The sequence below is a fragment of the Rhea americana genome, unplaced genomic scaffold, assembly GCF_003343005.1.
Source record: "Rhea americana isolate MKP2758 unplaced genomic scaffold, rheAme1 scaffold_146, whole genome shotgun sequence".
Lineage (NCBI taxonomy): Eukaryota > Metazoa > Chordata > Aves > Rheiformes > Rheidae > Rhea > Rhea americana.
The window spans coordinates 1,404,053-1,422,349 of record NW_028185550.1 but is presented as its reverse complement, the minus strand read 5'-3'; the positions used below and the strand labels follow the sequence as shown (position 1 = coordinate 1,422,349).

The following is an 18,297-nucleotide window of genomic DNA, read 5'->3' as shown; positions in this document are numbered from 1 at the left end:
TTTTTTCTCTCTCTCCCTCCCCCCTCTTCTAGGCTTGAGTGGTCGTTTCTTTGTCACAACACTTCCTACAATTTACCAGTAAGTTTGTAATCCTGGGAGCAATTGTCTGTTTCTGTACATACTTATTTTCTATCTTATTTGCTGAATGATGGCATAATAAATGTAATGGAGAACTGGCTTATTTCGGTTTTGTGAATCTGAAACGCTTCTCAGGAGTTCRGTACACTTATGAACATAAAGCATGTATTTTAAAACTATTGTGAATGGTTTTCCTACAAACCTATGTATCCGCATATGTGAAGTGTTTTTCAGTCTAAAAACAATATTTAATAATACTTGTAACAACTGACRCTAAGTTTGCAGTAAAGGCTTCTAGAAACTTGAGCATATGAAAGCAGAGACATTTGACCTTATAAAAGTTTGTCACTTAAATTTGTCATTTGAATAATTGATTTAGCTAGATAATGTTTAAAACTGAATAAACATTTCACTAGTAATGCTTCTGTTAATGCTGGAATTCTTAGTATGTTGACATACAGTACCAGTAGRCACTTGTACTTCTTTCCTTAAAACTGTAACTATGAAATGTAGATGAAAATGAAGAAACACTGTGGCTTCTAGTATGACTTCAGGCTATTCCTTAGAGCTCTGGTTAAATTGGTCAGGGTCTTATCCGCATATTCTCTTTAGCGTAAATGACTTCACTAAAATTCCTATATTATAAATGTTTTTTAAAAACAAATCATGCAAGATACTTGTTTCATCTTCTCTCTTAACAGAAGGTGTCATTCTTTAAATACACTTAATACCATGACTTCCTGCAGARTTTTGCAAGACTGGAGCCTTTGTGTGTGTATGGGCATTCTTTAAATTCTAGGATCTGCCKGTAAATTGATTTGGTAGATAATCTCATGTGCTTTGTATTTGCTGTACAAGTGTGAGTGAATTTTTATCTAAGAAAATATCAGTTTCAATAGATGATGAAAACTCATGCTGTTTAAAAATATGGATACAGTTTCAAAATAGTGGGAATGCTGCATGTTCAAGTTTCTGAGGAATGTCAAATGTGTTATGTATGTGTTGTAATTTTTTTTAACCATATAGAGAGTTCTGGGATATCTGTATTGTTAATATGTATTTATGCTTTTTAGTGCAAAAGATGGAGTATTTCGCAGATATCGWGGCTCACGGACACTGGAGGATCTTCAAGGTTATGTTTTAGAGAGAAAATGGGAAGCTGTGGAGCCGGTAGCAGGATGGAAGTCTCCATCTTCTATAATGTAAAACTTTTGTTTTTTATTAACAGCAAATATAACTCACTTTGTAGTGAGTTAGTCGTTAAAGGTGCTATATTGATAACCTAAAGACAAAAGGCCTTTATTCCTAGACATGTAGGCTTTGCAGATGCAATCTATATTAGCGGTCTGCTTTGCACCTTCTTACCTTTAAATGCAGTTTATTATCTGCGCTGAATTTCGTTCATGCCTGCTGAGGCTTGTTTATATCTTCTTAAAGGATTAAGGGGGGGGAAAAACCCTAAGATATGGCTGCTGGTCATTACACAAATGTCAGTTTTAATATCTGCTAAATATTGGAATGCTTATTTGTGTAGATCACTACTTCATGACTTCAGGCCACTTGGGACAAGCAGAGTTTAGCTTTAAAGTGTGTGGGTGGCTTTTTTTTGTTGTTTTTGTTTAGCTATTTACAAGGAATACTTGTGTCCCTATGTGGGATAGGAGACTGTGTAGTGCTTGCACAGTGTATTATTGTTTGCACTTCCACAAGGTTGGGTTTACTTTGAAATGATGCTTGCATGATTTAAAAGGTGAATCAAGGACATGAATACTCTGCATTTTATTCTGGCTCAATGTGTTCTGTGTAATGTGTATGAAATATAGAGATTCAGGAGATATTCTTATTTTTCATCTGAGAATGAGGGAGGCCTATAGTAGTGGGGAGAGCAGCTACAGGAGTCTATGGTACTATGAAAAGGGGGAAAGATGGTAATGGTTGCATAGCGGTATGCTGTGGAATTCTTTTTTTCCTTGATTATGCCCAAATATCATCTCTCAAGTCACTATTTTAAATGAACATAGTATGGAGAAAATGTATTTGCAACAGTTTTCTTGTGACAACTATTAGTGTCTGAATTGTATTGGACATCGTAGATGTAATCTTTTATGGTTAGTGTGCACTGCATAGTTTAACTTTTATCTGGCTGAGAATCTGTCCTTCCCTCTCCTTGGTTTATAGGATGCATGGCATGGCTGGACTCTTCCACCTCTCTGGGTGGATCAGGGTAAGTAACTATACAGTAATGTTTTCTTTACCCCATTTTTAGACTAAGAATAACATTGTTTAGATATCAAACCCTATTTGTGACTTTTATGCGACTTAAACARTGAAACATAAGGAAAACTTTATTGGATGTAGAATTACTTGGCACAAGAAGTTCTGCAGATGTAATAGACTCTATGCCAGCAGTGGTGCTTTGTGATTCTAAAGGTGATTATCATCAATATTGAGAATACTTACTGTTCATTATTATCTTAATATAGTTAAAATATTCTACCAAAGTATACTGATATGAAATGGACAAAGAATTTATTTTGGGAACTGCTACAAAAATGGTTGTAAGTGTCAGGAATACTTGTATTAAGCAATAAAAGCTTGTGGATACTAGTCTTAAAGATTGTATGCAGGTTCATATTGTAATTTTAAATCATATTCTTTTGCAGTTCATCTACACAGTGTATCCTACAGAAGAACAAAGAATAATGGTCTTAATTCTTTAATAAGAATTTCTACATCTGAGTTTCAGACAAAATTCACATAGAAGCATAACACATTTGAACAGTAGAATAACTCAGCATTTTCCCTTTACTGCTTACAGTGAACACTTAAAGATGTTTTCAGTTTAAAAATATTTCGAGACTCTTTTTCTGGGAGCTATCAAGTCTTTCTTTCAGCCTGCAAATGCTTAGAGCTTTCTGACTTGTCCAACTTTGGTCAGGAAATATGCACTTTCTTAAAATCACCAAGTGTAGCCAAAATTGGGTGACTCTTAAGACTAGTGTTAGTTTTAGTTGTGACGTGTTGAAGGAGAAAGTCTTAAGACTGTAACACATAGTACAAAAAATAGGTTTAGTAGTGTGAACAATTTATAGCACTTCAAGCAAACATCTAACTACCCCAGAATTAAATAGATTTTTTTTCAGTTATTAGAACTTCTGTGCAAGCCGTGTTTGGTTCTTATTTTCATTGGAGGATATAACTTCATTTATAGCCTTCTGACTTTTCTCCTCCATTGATGGTGTGTAATAATGTCTTTGTCTAGTTTCCTTGCTGAAAGATTAAATGCTCTGAGAAGTCTTACTTGCTGTCACCTTAATGAATATTTCAGCTGTATATTGCCTCACTCTCTTGCTGTGCTATCTTTGTTTTTTAGATGATACGCTTTAAAAAAGGCTAAAAAGTATTGTGACGTTAAAAAGTCAGAATACTCTTTGAATCTCAATAAGCTTTTATAAATACTGATTGTAGTTTGTTTTCTAATAGTATAAATTTGGAAGAGATCTAATGTCACAATTTACTTCTAGCTAGGCTCTCCAACTCCATTGGATGGCTGGTTTAGTCAAACGTCATATTTAAGTTTGAATAATGAGGTTCAATTTAAAAGCAATCTTATTGTTGTGTTCATACTGATCTCTTAAAATTTATAACAAATCACTTCAGTACCTGTTTAGAACTGGTGGCTCATTTTAAGAATTAAGAACCCAAGTAAAAATTAAATGGCTTCATTTTAGTTAATGAATAAATTCCCAAATTTAAATATTTGATCKTATGTGACTTAAGTGTTTATCACTTTACTTACTAGCTGTAATTACGGGGGGCGGGAGGGTAAAGCTGCATATGAGATTACTTTGCCCTTCCCTTCCCCTCCCCCAGCCCCACCCCACCACACACTAGTTTATTTGGTAACTGGGTATCAGATGGCACTTACTTTCACTGTAGCTTGGTTGCTTCTTGCCTCATAGTGGTTAAATTCTAAATTACTTATCTGCTTCAAAGGCTTCTGTTGCTGCTGTGACTCTCATCCGCAGGGGTGCTCRCACTGTGGTCTCCTTTCTACAACAGAGGCTGTAAGAACAGCTGTACAGGTTCACACCATTGGTCTGTCTATCCTCTCCCCCCACCCCGCCATCTCCAGCAGCTGCCACATTTTTAGAGAATGTAAGAATTAAGAATGTTGTGATACTTTCTTGTATACTTTGAGCCTCTGGCAAGCTGAAGTGCTAAGCCTTCCTCGTGCATTTCACTTCAGTAGGATTGCGTACAGTACCTCTGCTGCTGAATATTTTCAATTGYGCATTCCTTGCCTAAAAAGTCTTTAAAGGTGAACAGCTCAGTAAGGAAAAGGTTGAATGGCATAAGAAGAATCTGAGATTTAAGAATGATTAGGCTATGAGAGAGAAGACTTTGGTATAAATACTGTTGAATGAAAGATCTCGATTAGATGTCTATTTATGATAGTATGAAGTGTTTTATATGCAGTCTTAAATATGAAGATACTAAGTYTGTCTTCTTGTTTGCAGCAAATTCATAACTACCTCACTGGCACTCTTGGAATTCATGTTTGGGTTTCCTACGCAGTCTTTGTCTTAGCAACCTTATTGATTGGCCTAATCCTGGGTTTGGTAAGAAAGCGGCTTAATTTCTTAAGTGATTAAAACTCTTGCTTTGCTGTAACTGAAAATCAAAAAATAATCTTCAATGATAACCTATGCTGAAGTGACTTATTTTAAACTGCTTTATAAGTATGTGTGCAACTAAAATTCTTATCTTAGATACTCGATACTGCAGATCCACTTTCCAGTGTTGGTACCTACTTTTGGTAGAGATTAAGGCTGACTCACTCAGATAACTTAACCTTTTTCTTGGTGTGATGTGTCCTTATTCTCCCCCCCCCCNTTCATACACTAAATAACTGACATCATTATTGGCCTTTATATTGAAGCTTTTATACTTAGATCTRTGTGGTCAGGATTGTGTGTGCAACTGCTAACTTTTTTTTTAAACACAAGTTTTTGCAGAGAAATTTGCATTAGGTGAAATGAGGCTGTGTATTTGTGTGAGTTAATAATACAAACATGTTTCTGCATGTTGCTGTGCTGTTACTCAATGTGAAAGGAACAAGATATATTTCTAAAAACTTGGGTGAAGATTCAGTTTTTAAATTCTTGATTTATTATAATTCAAGGCATAGCTTTGATTACAGCTTGGTCTTACTAAATCTGACTTTACTGCTTTTACTTCACATGATCTTGAGGTTTGAGTCCTTATCAGTAATCAAAAGTCTGACAGCTCCAATAAGCAGAATTAATGCATTGATATATTAGTCTCCAAAGCATTAGAATGGTTTCTTGAACAAACATTTGTACACCATTAATTACATATGTGAATGTTAAGGATCATATRCTGAACTATATGTGTTCCATCACTGGAAAAAGTTTAAATTTGCTTTACCTATGGAGTTGAGATTGTTTCCTCTCTGAATCCTTCGATAAGCTGGCTCTGACCTCTCTAATATCAATATCCAAGAGATATAGATGAGAATAAGTTTTTATGGGCTGGTTATTTGATTTGCACACCTGTTCTGCAACTGCAAAGACACAGTTTAAAATGGTTAGGCTGATRTATCCTGGATGTTAGGACAGATGTATCTCTTCATTCTCATGGCTGGCCTAAGATAATCATAGTTGTCCTTATTGTGAGCTGATATTACGGAAAGTTTTCCATAATACACGTGAATCATGAAATTACTTTTCCTAAACTTCGTTAAACTTTTGTTTAACTAAATTACTCTTTTGGTCAATGAAGATCTGAATTTTAGTAAGTGACTAGAAAAATTTGTTAGATTGTATGTGGATACTATATTCTTGTCTTTTCCCCTGTGGAAATCTGGATTAATTTTAGAAAAATTTATCTTTGCTGAGACTGCAGGGGAAGGATGATGGGTTGCTTTTTTTTTTTCTGCTCTGGAGAATGCTTTATATTTTCCTGCAAAATTTCAAATGCTTCAGCTCTTCCTTGTAAGTGTATTGAATCACCATTATGTTTTCTTCAAGTAATATTTGGACAATGGTAACTCAGCACCTGGCCCACTGGCATGTTAGGGTAGACTCAAAATTTGGCTGTGTGTTGAAGATGAAAATGAATTTGAACTCAGTGTTAGCAAATCCTAACTCTTGCTAATAAATTACAACGTAATTTTTCCAGATTTTGCCTACTCTCCAGGATTAAAGAGGTATTGTCTATTGTACATTTTGTCTTCAATTGGATAAGAAGCCAACTTTCTGCAAAATTTTCTCATACTATCTCTTCCCAAAGCCCCTAACTTGTTTGCTGTGTCAGTGTGCTGTTTTCTGCCTATCTTATTTATTGGTTTCCTGTGGGGGAGGAGAAGAGACTGATCACTTTCAGTAGTTACTCAGTGGCTAGAATGGTGACAAGAACAATGTTGTTTGGTCCTTTTTAATTCTGTTCCAGATGCTCTTGTAGAAGAACCTTTTTAAAAAGATGCACATCAAAAGTTGGCGGAACCTGTCATTCTTCGCCAAATCCTCTTTTTTAAAGTATAGATCTCTTCCTTATTCCTGTCCTCCCTTGTCCTTCAGGAGTTAACTTTGGTTAGAGTTTTTGCTGCCCTTTAGAGTCTGGTTGAGTGTTTTATTTGGTCTACTTACTTCACCTTCCCTTAATTTCCAGTAGAGTATACATTAATAGCGCTCAGTTTTAATGTGTCAGTTCAGTGCATTTAGTACTAAAATTGTTCTACCCAGAGTTGCGTTGCTAAATACACACAGAGGACACATAATGGGAATCTTACGCTGTCAGTCATTGGTAGATCCTTGGCTACGGCATGTGATGAGGAAACATGTTAACTGGAAGAATAAAATAATCCATAGTTTGTTTGTGAGATGCTCTCTGAAAACTGTGTGGTTGGAAATTGATATTCCTTACTATTTGACCTGTGTAAGCTTCATTGCCTTAGGAGCTGCATGCCAGAATACTAACAGTCTTCATACTGTCTTTGGCACTGTTAAGTATAACAGAGTGAGCATTTGAGAGGTTCATAAGAAAGAGTGTGGCACTAGCTTCATGATGATTCCACAAGTTAGGACTGGACTGCATGTGCACAGCTCAGGTCACACAGCAACGATATCAGCCAAAGTGATCCTGGTCACTTGCATCTTACTCCATTTGCATGTTTATTTACTAGCCAGTTCTCTGCTTGTAGTCAAATGGCACAGCAGAGCAGTGGTGCTTGAGCTATGGATTGCTGTTCTTCATATGATTAAAATCTGAGTTTTCAGATTCGGTAGTTTAACTCTCAAATGTTGAAATACTCTAATGMTCTCACAAGTATATCCTTAACAACGGTTGTTATAAGCTCGCGAGTCTTCAGTATGTATTAAATAATCAGTATGAGGTGTCATGAATAGTTTATAAATCAACTAGTGCCTTACTGTAGTGTGTACTTCAGTTAATGGCTTGTTATTCTGGACTATTAGATTCTTTATCTTTTTTAACATGCTTTTTAATTAAAATTACTCCTCTTGTGTGGCAGGGGGAACAAAACTGAGAAAATGCACAGTAATGAATTAACCCAAGTCACAGCTTGCTCATTACCAGCTTGCTAACTAAATTTATACCTACAGTACAAATCTGATAGTGCAGGCGCTGCTGAGATGAAATGCGTATTTGTTAATGAATGTCATATTTTGTTCTTTTTCCTTTGTTCAGATACTGGTTTTGATTTCAGACTGCCTTTGCCCATCCAAGTCAAGATGCAGAGCTGAAACCTCTGGTAAGAATTTTAAGTGGGTGAGATATGGTGTGTTTTTAAATGTGCAATTATGGGAGGGAGCGCAATAACCTGTAAAGAACTTATTTGTGAACCAGTAATCAAGATAATCATTTTAGTCACACTATGAGAAGGATTGATACGTCAAGCTCTAAAATATTTTTATTATCCCTCCAGGTGGAAGGTTTGATAGTAAAGCAACCATTCCATCAGACAAAGATGCAGTACTTTGTTGCAGCTTCCACAACAGTTAAGAGGCTAAATGCATTCAAAATAAGAAATTCTGTTGAAGAAAGATGTTAGATTTTGTGTATTCTGTGCAGCTACTTATCCACTACATTATTTAAATATACAGAAGGAATCTATTTTGGCTGGACATCTCCATATCCTAAAGCATACTCTGTCTGTTGCATTGGGAGATGCAACATTCTGGATTTATATAGTTCCCTAATTTGTGGTTGAGGGATGAAGGAGGTAGAGGGAATCAAGTGAATCTAGAGTCTGTAGTATATAATTAGCTGGTATAATAGTAATAACTATAAAAATTCTGTATCTGTGTGAGTGCCAGGTGGGCAGACTTCAGCTGTGTTTTATCACTAGTTGTAGATTATAGACCTGGTTGCAGTACTGAGCCTTTGAGAGCCCCTATATGATCTTTATGTGAACCAAAGACTTTCTAGTTCCAGGTTCGTGAGAATGTTTTTTTTTTTCTTTATTAAAAAAAAAAAACAACTAAAAAAACCCATAGGTGGTTAGAGGTTTGGCGTGTGTATGTGTATCTTTTTTCTTAACCATATAAAACCATACTTTTCTCTGAAATGTGTGTTATGCCTTAAGCTTTAAAGGAAGTAACACAGGGAGGGGGAAACGTGGGGGACTATTTCCATATTGTTTTCCTTATGTGAAGGAAAGGTGCCTCCTCAGGGCCTATTTCCTGCCTCCTCAGCAAGGCATCTTTGGAGTAATATTCTGCTCTTTATACGTATGGGAGGCAAAAATTTGCACACCATAGTGTCTTATTTACTTAGTCTCTTATCAGTTATGTGTTAATTTCCAGAACACCTTGTGGCATAGTTGTGTTGTCAAGTGGAAGCAAAACTTACCTTTAATTTATGAATTGATTTTATAGTTCAGTACATGTGTGTATGTTTTGGTTTGAAGATGAAGATGCATCTGTGATACTTGCCAGAAAAACATTGGCCAAATCTAAAATTCTTAAGCATGCAAAATTGTCATCTTCAACATCTTAGCTATTCATCCCTTTAAGAAGAAAGACAAATCAAAATCCATTGCACGCATGAGCAGCTGATGGACCCAAAAGCAGCTGTTACCTGACAAAGCCTGCCAACCAGTATCTTATTGCTTTCTCACTGGTTTGTTTAATAATAATMCACCTTTAAAGAGTCGAGTAAAATTGATCTATCTTTATTTTATAACCTTGTAGAACAAAATGAAAGCAAAATTATTTAAGTTAAAAAAAAAAAAAGAGAGAGAAATACTATTGAAGATCTACTTGAAGCAACAGGAAAATATAATGCTACATGGAACTTTTCAACAATAATCATGAATATTTCAGAATACCTAGTGATGTAACTTTAAAAGACATGTTATTTTGAGATTCAATGTGCCCTTAGTCTTTGCAACTCTTCTTTCATTTAGAAGAAGTGATTCAAAAGGAGAATGTGGAGAATGCAGCATTAGAAGAACCAGAGGAGGCTGCAGAGCTTTCAGCAGATGATGTAGAAGAGACTGTGGAGGTAAAGGACCTCTCAGATGGAGAAGATGCAGCAAATTCAAGTGCTGATGACTTGGAAGAAGATTTGGCACTTTCTAAAGAATCAGAGGAAGAAGAAACAGAAGACTTAAGTGAACAACCTTTAGCAGATTCGGAGACTGAAAGCTCAGTAAGACAGCGTAAAAGTCAGGTGGCTGATAATGGACTATAGTTGTTTTGGTGGCATATTTTGTACGCTTGGACCAAAGAAGTATCAGAACCTGCGCCTGAAACTGAAGCTTACGCTTGACCTGTCACTTGCGTTTACGCAGCGCCTCTGATCTGTCAGTAGGCTTTTATTTTTTTCTAATACTTGCTCATTGACTCTAATTTTATAAGCACACACACTGTGTATATAATTTTTGCCATGACAATCAAAATGAGTATATTTTATCTGTTTGAAGACGTCTTAAGAGAAAGGAGATGTAACCAAATCTCAGTCCAGTTGCTATGAAATGGTCATATATACATGTATTCTTTTGTAGATGATGATCTAAACAAGACTAGGATTTCTAACTCTTAAGTAGTTTAGCAGAGCTGTGACTCTTCTGTCTGAATGTTTATTTTTTCCAAATGCCACAGAAGCATCAAACATATGATACAGTAGTGAAAGAAGGCACCTTAAGTCTTCTATTAAACAGACAAAAAGTATATTATGGTTTATCACTTTCAGCTGAAGCACCTTTGTGTTGTTTTATTCTTTCCTCCACTGCTTGTTTTGAAAGTATATTGTAAGAGTGAGGTTTGTGCTCTGATTAGTGTGACTTCAAAATTTTTCAGTTTTTAGTAATTCAGAAAGCATTCAAAAGATCAAAACACTTGGTAAATTCAGCTTATTAGTATGGGTTGTGGTGGTTGTTTTTTAAACCCAAGCAGTTTGARTCATTGAAAACCTCAGGCCAAGAAAGAGTGGCAGCTAGATGCTTAAAGTATGTTTGAACCTCAGAGGTTTAAAGGAAACAATTCTAGTGTGTTTATGTGTTGGGGGGGACACTTCTGCCAAAGCATGACCTCTTTTTCTTCAAGAGATTGTAGCAAGAAGTATTCATTTCTCAGTAAGTTGTGTATTTCTTGCCAATACAAGCTAGTCATGCAGTACAGTTCTGTTACTTCTAGCTCAGAAGAGTTTTGGCAGAACTTGAACTACTTGAATTATAATTAACTGAAAATACACATAAGGTTTCACCTTTTTTTTACTCTCTGCCATTAGAATGGAGGGATAGGGGAAATAGGAGGGATAGGGATATTAAGAGGGGAGAAGCTTTTGGCTACTTTTATCTGCTTAAATATGTATTTATTGAACTTCATAAGATGAAAAAAGCTTGTCAGGTAGACAGCAGTAGGCATGGTTAGAAGGTGATGTCATTAAAGATACCAGTGCTTTTCTCCTTTGGTTGATATTAAAGGCTTATTGTTGTTTATAACCACCTCTCTTTAAGGTAGAGAATACCTACAGTGAAATTCTGTATGCTCCCACTTTGTCAATGTGTGTTCATATGAATAAGGTGTGTCTTAGTGGTGATTTTTATATTGCTTAACTTTGCTAGTCAGCATGAATCTCATGTTGTTCTCCAAGAATAAAGATTGATCAGAGATGAAATTATATTTTTCATTAGAAGAGACAAGTAACAAGTACAAAAAAGTTTCCTCCCTGACCAATAGAGCCAATTTGTCTTGGAAATTTTAATGCATATGAAGAGCTTATTTACTAGGGCAACTTGCGTTTTCCTGTGWGTGTCCTGTTACATAGTGTGTCTTGGAACTATATGGTACGAACTTTGCATTTGTCTGTTACAGCTGTGTAAAGAAAATTACATGTGTTGAGTATTTTTTAAGGAGTGTTCTCAGTCCTGAAGTTTAATCTCATTCTAGACTTGTAACTCTGCTTTTACAACTGTGAAAACATACAGGTGATAATATATGCACCTTGCACTATAATGGAAGTGGATAGCCTGTCTTGTGTTGTCTGGGTGAGTGAGTGATTCTAGAAGCTTATGAGCAGTGCAACTCTGCAGCTGTTGAGATATGCGACTGTGTGTGTGTGTGTGTGTGTAACAGAAGAAAACTGAGTATGTATTTACAAAAATTCAAGAAAACCTGGTTACTACACACTGGAGGAGAACTTTGTGCACACCTTGGAGTATAGTTTTGTTTCAATGATATTTGATATTTTTTCCATTTTTCATCAAATTCTGAAAAGAAAACAAGACTTTAACCAAGCTACATGCAGGAGCCAGATGTGTATCTTCAGTTACTTGCGCTCATGTAGGATTAAAAATTGACATATCCCCTCTGTCATGGATCTAAAACTACCAGGCTCTGAAAAATACAGAGGACTGTAGCCAGCACAGATTGAGGGCGGTGATGACTTTATATACCAGAGAGGATATTTTACACTGCATGAGGTCTTATGATACTTCAGAAAAGTGTGTTGGATGGAACATGTCAATACTCAGTTTTGATGCAATTTATTTCTAGTTTTGTAATAATAAGAAGCCAGTCCTCTAAAACCTCTCTAGCTGTTTAAAGAGGTTTTTAAAAGGTAAAGAACATCCTTACACCTCACAGTGCTTTATACATTCAYGTTGTTGTGCTTTAACATTATATGCCGTTGGGAATACGAAATGTTTAAGAAGTCAAGTTGTCTGTTTTTGAAGCTCAAGATCAGGCATTTGGGCTTTTTGAATGTTTAGACAAAGAAGGTGCCCTTGCAGGAGTTCAATCTCCTGGCAATGTCTTTGAATTAAAGATAGCAAATGGAACTTCTTGTCATGCAAGGTGCAGGGTTTTTTTATGAGATGCTCTGAGAAGGGTCAGAAGATGCTATGTGTGAAGGCTCTTTGGAATCTCTGCTCACAGCACCTCCTTTTCACTTTCTTGAATGTCACTGTTAAGTTTGGATTATTTAAAATGAACATATTAAGCATTTCTCATTGCAAGAGAGCTAATCTTGTATCTGATATGCGGATTATAAAAGCATGTAGTAAATGGCAGCAGTTCACYTCTTCATAGATCTCTCTCGTGAATCTCAGTCAGCAATACTAGGTTTTTAGGGTTTCTCAAACAAAGTAATGTGTGTGTCATTGCTCCTGTATTTTCATGAATACAATAGGAATGTTAACTCGGGTTTGACTGATCTCATGTATTGGGAGTATCTGACTGCAGAATTCACTAGGCTGTGCTTAAGGCTTTAGAGTAAGTGCTGTACAACCATTATAATCTCCAACTTTAGTTTAATGTTGATAGGAAGAATATTTTAGCAAATACTGGAGATACACAGCTTTGAAGAATATTTTGTCTGGCTTTAGTAGTTAAATATTCTAAAGACTAAAATCCTCTTACGGCATAGGCAATGGTCTTTAACATAAAGAGTGAGAGTCAATGTGTCCTCCAGAATCAGTTCCCTCCCCCCGCAAGAAAATGGATCATGTGAGTATAGGTGATTGATTGGATGAACTAATTAGGGAAATGGAACAATACTAAATTTAATGTGTTTCCAAAAATGTCAGTATCTCCCTTTTGTGCCATCTGAGAGATCTGTCTGTCCCTGTTCTCTGCTATGATTCTTTTTCAAAAGTGGAACTTGCTCTTGCAATCTCAGTTTTGACAAAATGTCCTTGGAGAAGCTGCTGCTGGCACTGTTCAGAATGTTTTGATTAAGTATAGGGCTGCTAACTGTAAGGCTTGTAAACAAGAGCTGTATTTCAAAAATGACTAAAAGTTCTTGAAAACCAATTTTAAATTTGAAATGGGATGCATACCACTTTGAAAATCAGCCTCTGATAGATCTCAGTATGATTGCTTAAGTCATTCAAAAAATCCAGTGTGTGGCTTTTCAAAGAGGGCATAAATATGGCCTTTAAATCTCCTGTTCTCATAAAGATATGAGTCTTGGAGTACTCAGCATAGGCTAGACCCATGCTGGACAACACTTGTTCTGTGGGGTGTCTTTACTGAAATGTTATACAGGATTGTCTTTTTATATGAATGTGTTGCAGTTTTACACTGAGTGTTTGTACTGGAATTCCATATAAACTTTGTATTGATGAACTTAGTCTTCAGTTCTAAGTGTGTAGATTGCTCATCTGTGTAATTAACAAAAGATTTTTAATACTGTTTTCCAACTGACACTAGAGGTGATAGCTTGCTTGTGAAGATTGCTGAAAAGCTTTAGAACAAACCTYTATATTAATGAATTACCTCCTTTTATATTAACGAAAAATATCTGCAAGCACAGACTGAGGCTTTTGTTGTGGTAACTCCGGGTTGAACAATATGGTGTTGAAGGTATAAGGTGCAGCTGGGAATAAACTGTTGCCGAAATAGTACAGCTTTGAATCCTCGAACTGACAATTCTGTTTTCTGTGTGTGTTGGGAGGAGGGAGTGTTTGCATGCCCTTCTCMCTGCTTCACCAGAGTAATCTACTGTCTGTCTATGAAGATCTTCAGGTTTTTTGTCTGTGTTGGAGAGAGGCTTTCAACATGAAGCTAAAGATCTCAGGCCTTTAACTCACATGAAGRTAAAGTTATTCATTTTGAATAGTGCTTCTTAAAAAGAAAAGTGACATGATTTCTAGGTGGATCTGTGACCTTGCACCTTAGTCTTTCTCAAGGTGCCTAAAATCACCGGGCCATATTATCTTGTTTTTCTGCTTGAGAACAGGCTTGGAAATGCAGCATTACTGCTGTTCTCCTTATGGGCATTCCAGCAATTGAGGACTTCATCTTGCAGTTTGAATTGTCAGATGGATTAGGTAGGCTGCTTGTAGGCAGAAAGCTTCCTTAGCCGCTTTATTTGCTGATGTGATGCCATGACTTCACTTTCCTTCCTAATAGGATGTTTCATCAGGAATGTGCTAACTCTGGGACTTTGAGGACAGCAGTACATCTCTCCTTACTGTTTTGGTCACCAAGAAGTATATGGACCTAAATGATACAATATCTGATAGTAGCTCTCAGCAACCAGTCTTTGCTAAATAAACTGGCCTTTAGGCCAAGTACGCTGAGTATGGAGGGAGAGCTGGGACCTTGTGACTATTAGGAGCATACGCAACGTATTTGGATGATGCAAACAACAGTAGTGGATCCAGTACTAGGTTGGATTCATTCTCATTGCATGAATTTTCTGGATGATCTTTCACTAATTAATGCAGTAGGAATGTAACTGCTGCATGGAGTTGGGTGGTCTGCATTTCCTCTTGTTTTTTCTCTTTTATTGCATCAATTTCCTGATGTAAAATTAAAAGGGAATGGTATCAAATGAAACCCTGATGAGCATTTGTTTAGTTTTACTATTTATTTAATCAGCTGCATCTTATTCTGTCTCGTGATGTGAGAATATGAAATTTTCCCCATGCAGATTCACAGGTGGAGTGAATCTCCAGGTGGATTTCACAGATTCTGAAAACCACTTGGTTTAAGCAATCAGACAAGCATATGTTCTATTCTGATTGAGGAAACATGAAGATAGCTTTCTGGTAGCACAACTGGAGCTGTAGAAAAGTTTGAATTTTTTGCCTTGGAATTTATACCTTTGAAATGTATTTGTCTTGAATCACTGTGAAAGTTAAATACAAAAGAGGAGGGAGAGTGACTTCACTGCAAGTTTCAACTGTCAGAGTTGCTTTTGCTTCCTCTTTATCTTTAATATTTAACTTAATTTGCCAGCCATTTACCTTTTGTATTCAATGGGCAAAAACATCCTTGGTTGTTCCAGTAACAGGGCTGTTGAGTAATGTTTGTCTCTTCTTAGAAGTTAATGATGCATTCAAAATGAAAAGTTGAATGGCTGTTGCTGGCATCTTTGCAAGCAGTCTTTTGGCTGCAGTATGATAGTGGGAAGGAAATAGACCCCCTCCCTTTCCCTTTTCTAAGTATTAAAACACGTGTACGCACAAAACCCAGGATATCTTACAGGAAAGGACAGCCCAGGAGGAAACAGTCTGTGTCCCTTGTGGTGCTTCTGCGGCTCTTTCTAGGAGCTAGCTGTCTTTCCGTCTAACTTACGGCTTATCCTTTTATTCCTAACCAGTCATGCACCACTGATTCATTTGTAAGCTTATGTGCCAGTGAACCAAGTCTTCTGGTACCTTTTTTTCCTCCCCTTTTGTATAGGGGGGAAAAGGTTGGTTGGTTTGTTTTACAAGTATAAAAACACCTTAATTCTTCATACTGTCCTTTTTTACTCTTTCTCCTTTCTCCGAAGAGAGAGGAAAGCTCTGTATTTAAATATCTAGGGGATGGATGGGGATTTAGTAATTGGATTCTCTGGGAGTTTCCAGTGTTTGAAGCAGAAATTCACACRCTAACCACAGAATGGATCCACCAAGCAGCTCTGAAACATGTGAACAAGAACAGTCAGCTGTGTTGCAGGAAGTAGATGGCAGCACAGCTGTGACCATCAAGAAATCTCATCTACTACTCATGCTATTTCTCCCAAGCAGCAAACTACTGTGCTAAATTGACTTCCTAGCAAAGAGAAGGTCTCTGGAGGCCACACAAGTGCTGCTGTACGAGATCCACAGTGGAAACCATTCAAGGTGAGCATGGAAAGGGAAGCTAATACCTCTGCTTTACTTTAGTCTAATGATGCATTTAAGTTCTAGGTCAGTTGCTTTCAGGTTTGTGTACAGCTTAGATTTTTGGTCAAGCTTGCAATCTTTACTGTAACACTATTTTAGACCACTCCTTGTCCTGCCTCTGTAAGGGCTTCTCAGAGCTATATATGTTTATTGCTTGTGTGTGTGTAAGACCAGTGATGTGAATGTTTCTCATCGGTCTCTCTTAGATTGTTGTGTTCAAAGTTGTATGGATCCTCCTCGGATAAGAGTTCTTCCAGTTGATATTCTAGCCTCTTGCCACCCCAGCAGTCACTAGACTCCCCAGCTTCACAAGAGGGATGTTCCTGAGGGCTTATGAGGGCCCTTAGCTGCTGTGCTGGATGGCCAAGGAACTGTTCCCATTCCTACAATCATCTCACTTTCAACGTTGTCTCATGCTGAACTAACAAACGGCTGAAAAACTGTAAATATTTTCTATTGGTTGATTGCTTTATCAGTGGCTGCCATTGGGGAAGAATTTTCAACATCAGGACTAGTCTCTCCTCTGTATCTGTTTGTATTTCCTTAAAGGAAAGCTATATCCTTTCACCAAAGTAGAAGGGAGGACCTGGGGCCATACTGATATATAAATAAGAGGAGGTGTGTCTTACTGGATTCAGTGTAGTTGAGGGAAAAAACCTCTCTACAGCACTTGCTGCTGGTTTTGTTCTCCAGGCTAGTTTATGTGAACGGTTGATTTAAACATGGAGTAGGAACTTGGACTGCCTCTTCTGATCTCCTTTCCCTGTAACTTGGAGGGGCTAAAATGAACTAATTCGGCTCTGGTTAATGCCAAATATTCATTGAAAACACTTTACCTTAGGGTGCTTATGATCTGTAAAGGGTAGTCATATTTTAATCATATTACAGCTAGCTTCAGTTTAACTGGGAGTAAACTGAAGATCCCATCTGATGTATCCTTCACTTACAGATTTTTTTTTGTAAAAAAAAAACATCAATGTTGCCCTTGATTTTGTAGTAGGAGCATGGTGATTCAGACTATATGTGCATACAGGTCTTTTTCTATTTCTGACTGTATAATAGGACAAGCACGTAGTAATATTTCCTAGAACACTCTTCTGGCCTCTGATTGAAGGGCTTCCTGAGCCGGAAGTCATATCTCAGTATTTAATAACAGTTGATAGATTTTTTTTTTCTTCTCTGAATTTGTCAGTCTCCTTTCTTTGAACCAAGTTAGAAGAGATTTCTTTGCAGGGCCTGGTTGATCTGAGGCTTAATTACATGATGCTATTTTCCATTGTAATTGTCTAGTGACCTGCCAGGGGAAAAAAATGAAAAAGAGTAGGTAGAAGATAGGAGAAGATGTTACTGTTTTTCTTTGCCCTAATCATATCTGAATGTTCCAATTCAGCTGTGCGTTGACTTTCATCAGTGAGGTTTGCCTTGGTTACTTGGGCAAACTCTTTGCTGTTAAGATGTTCTCTTGCTTTCAGAGTTGAAGTTGAGACAGCTGATATCTCATTAAGCAGAGAGAGGAAGTGTTTCACCCAGAGAGGTAGCAACCAGGCAGATTCATTGAAACAAAGGAGCTAATTACCTGGAAGGGGGCTGGATCAGAATGATCCTTTGTATTGGTATGAGATGTGCTAGGGATTAAACATGTGCTACCATTAAGAGGCTAAATGCTCATGTCTTAGCAGCAGGCTACTTTTTTTTTCTTTTTTCTTTTTTATGATACTGGCAGCTTTTTCCCTACCCCAGCTCATAAACTGGCCAGAGGTAGGCAGAGGTGTGTGTATCTGCTGGAGTAGAGGGATCTCCAGCTCCTGCTGGGCTTTGGGGACTGCAGCTTCTAGGAGCCCAGTTGTTTAACCAGAGATGTAAGCCAATGCCCCCTTGGCCTAGCTCCCCTTTGACACTTGTTTCCCATTTTTGCAGGGGCAACCCAAGAGGTTGCTATGAAGATACATGTGTTGATGTAAGTGAGCAAGTTAGTGAGGATGATAGGGGAGGGAGGAGAAACTTTTAGCCTGAATATTACCAGTAAAATAAAGACAAGTTTCTGTGTGTGTTTCTGTGTTTTTTTTTTTTTT

General features: G+C 37.1%; 1 protein-coding gene across 1 annotated transcript in view; it reads left to right on the top strand.

Moving 5' to 3' along the window:
* The window catches only part of TMX4 (thioredoxin related transmembrane protein 4), a 40,259-nt gene extending 26,277 nt beyond the window's left edge, over nucleotides 1-13,982 (top strand). The window contains exons 5-10 of the mRNA XM_085299180.1: nucleotides 33-78; nucleotides 1,152-1,280; nucleotides 2,257-2,302; nucleotides 4,599-4,700; nucleotides 7,810-7,873; nucleotides 9,530-13,982. Of these exons, the coding sequence (XP_085155306.1) occupies nucleotides 33-78; nucleotides 1,152-1,280; nucleotides 2,257-2,302; nucleotides 4,599-4,700; nucleotides 7,810-7,873; nucleotides 9,530-9,816 (674 nt within the window). The 3' untranslated portion in view covers nucleotides 9,817-13,982. The remainder of the gene's footprint in view (nucleotides 1-32; nucleotides 79-1,151; nucleotides 1,281-2,256; nucleotides 2,303-4,598; nucleotides 4,701-7,809; nucleotides 7,874-9,529) is intronic.
* The last annotated feature ends 4,315 nt before the right edge of the window (nucleotides 13,983-18,297 follow it).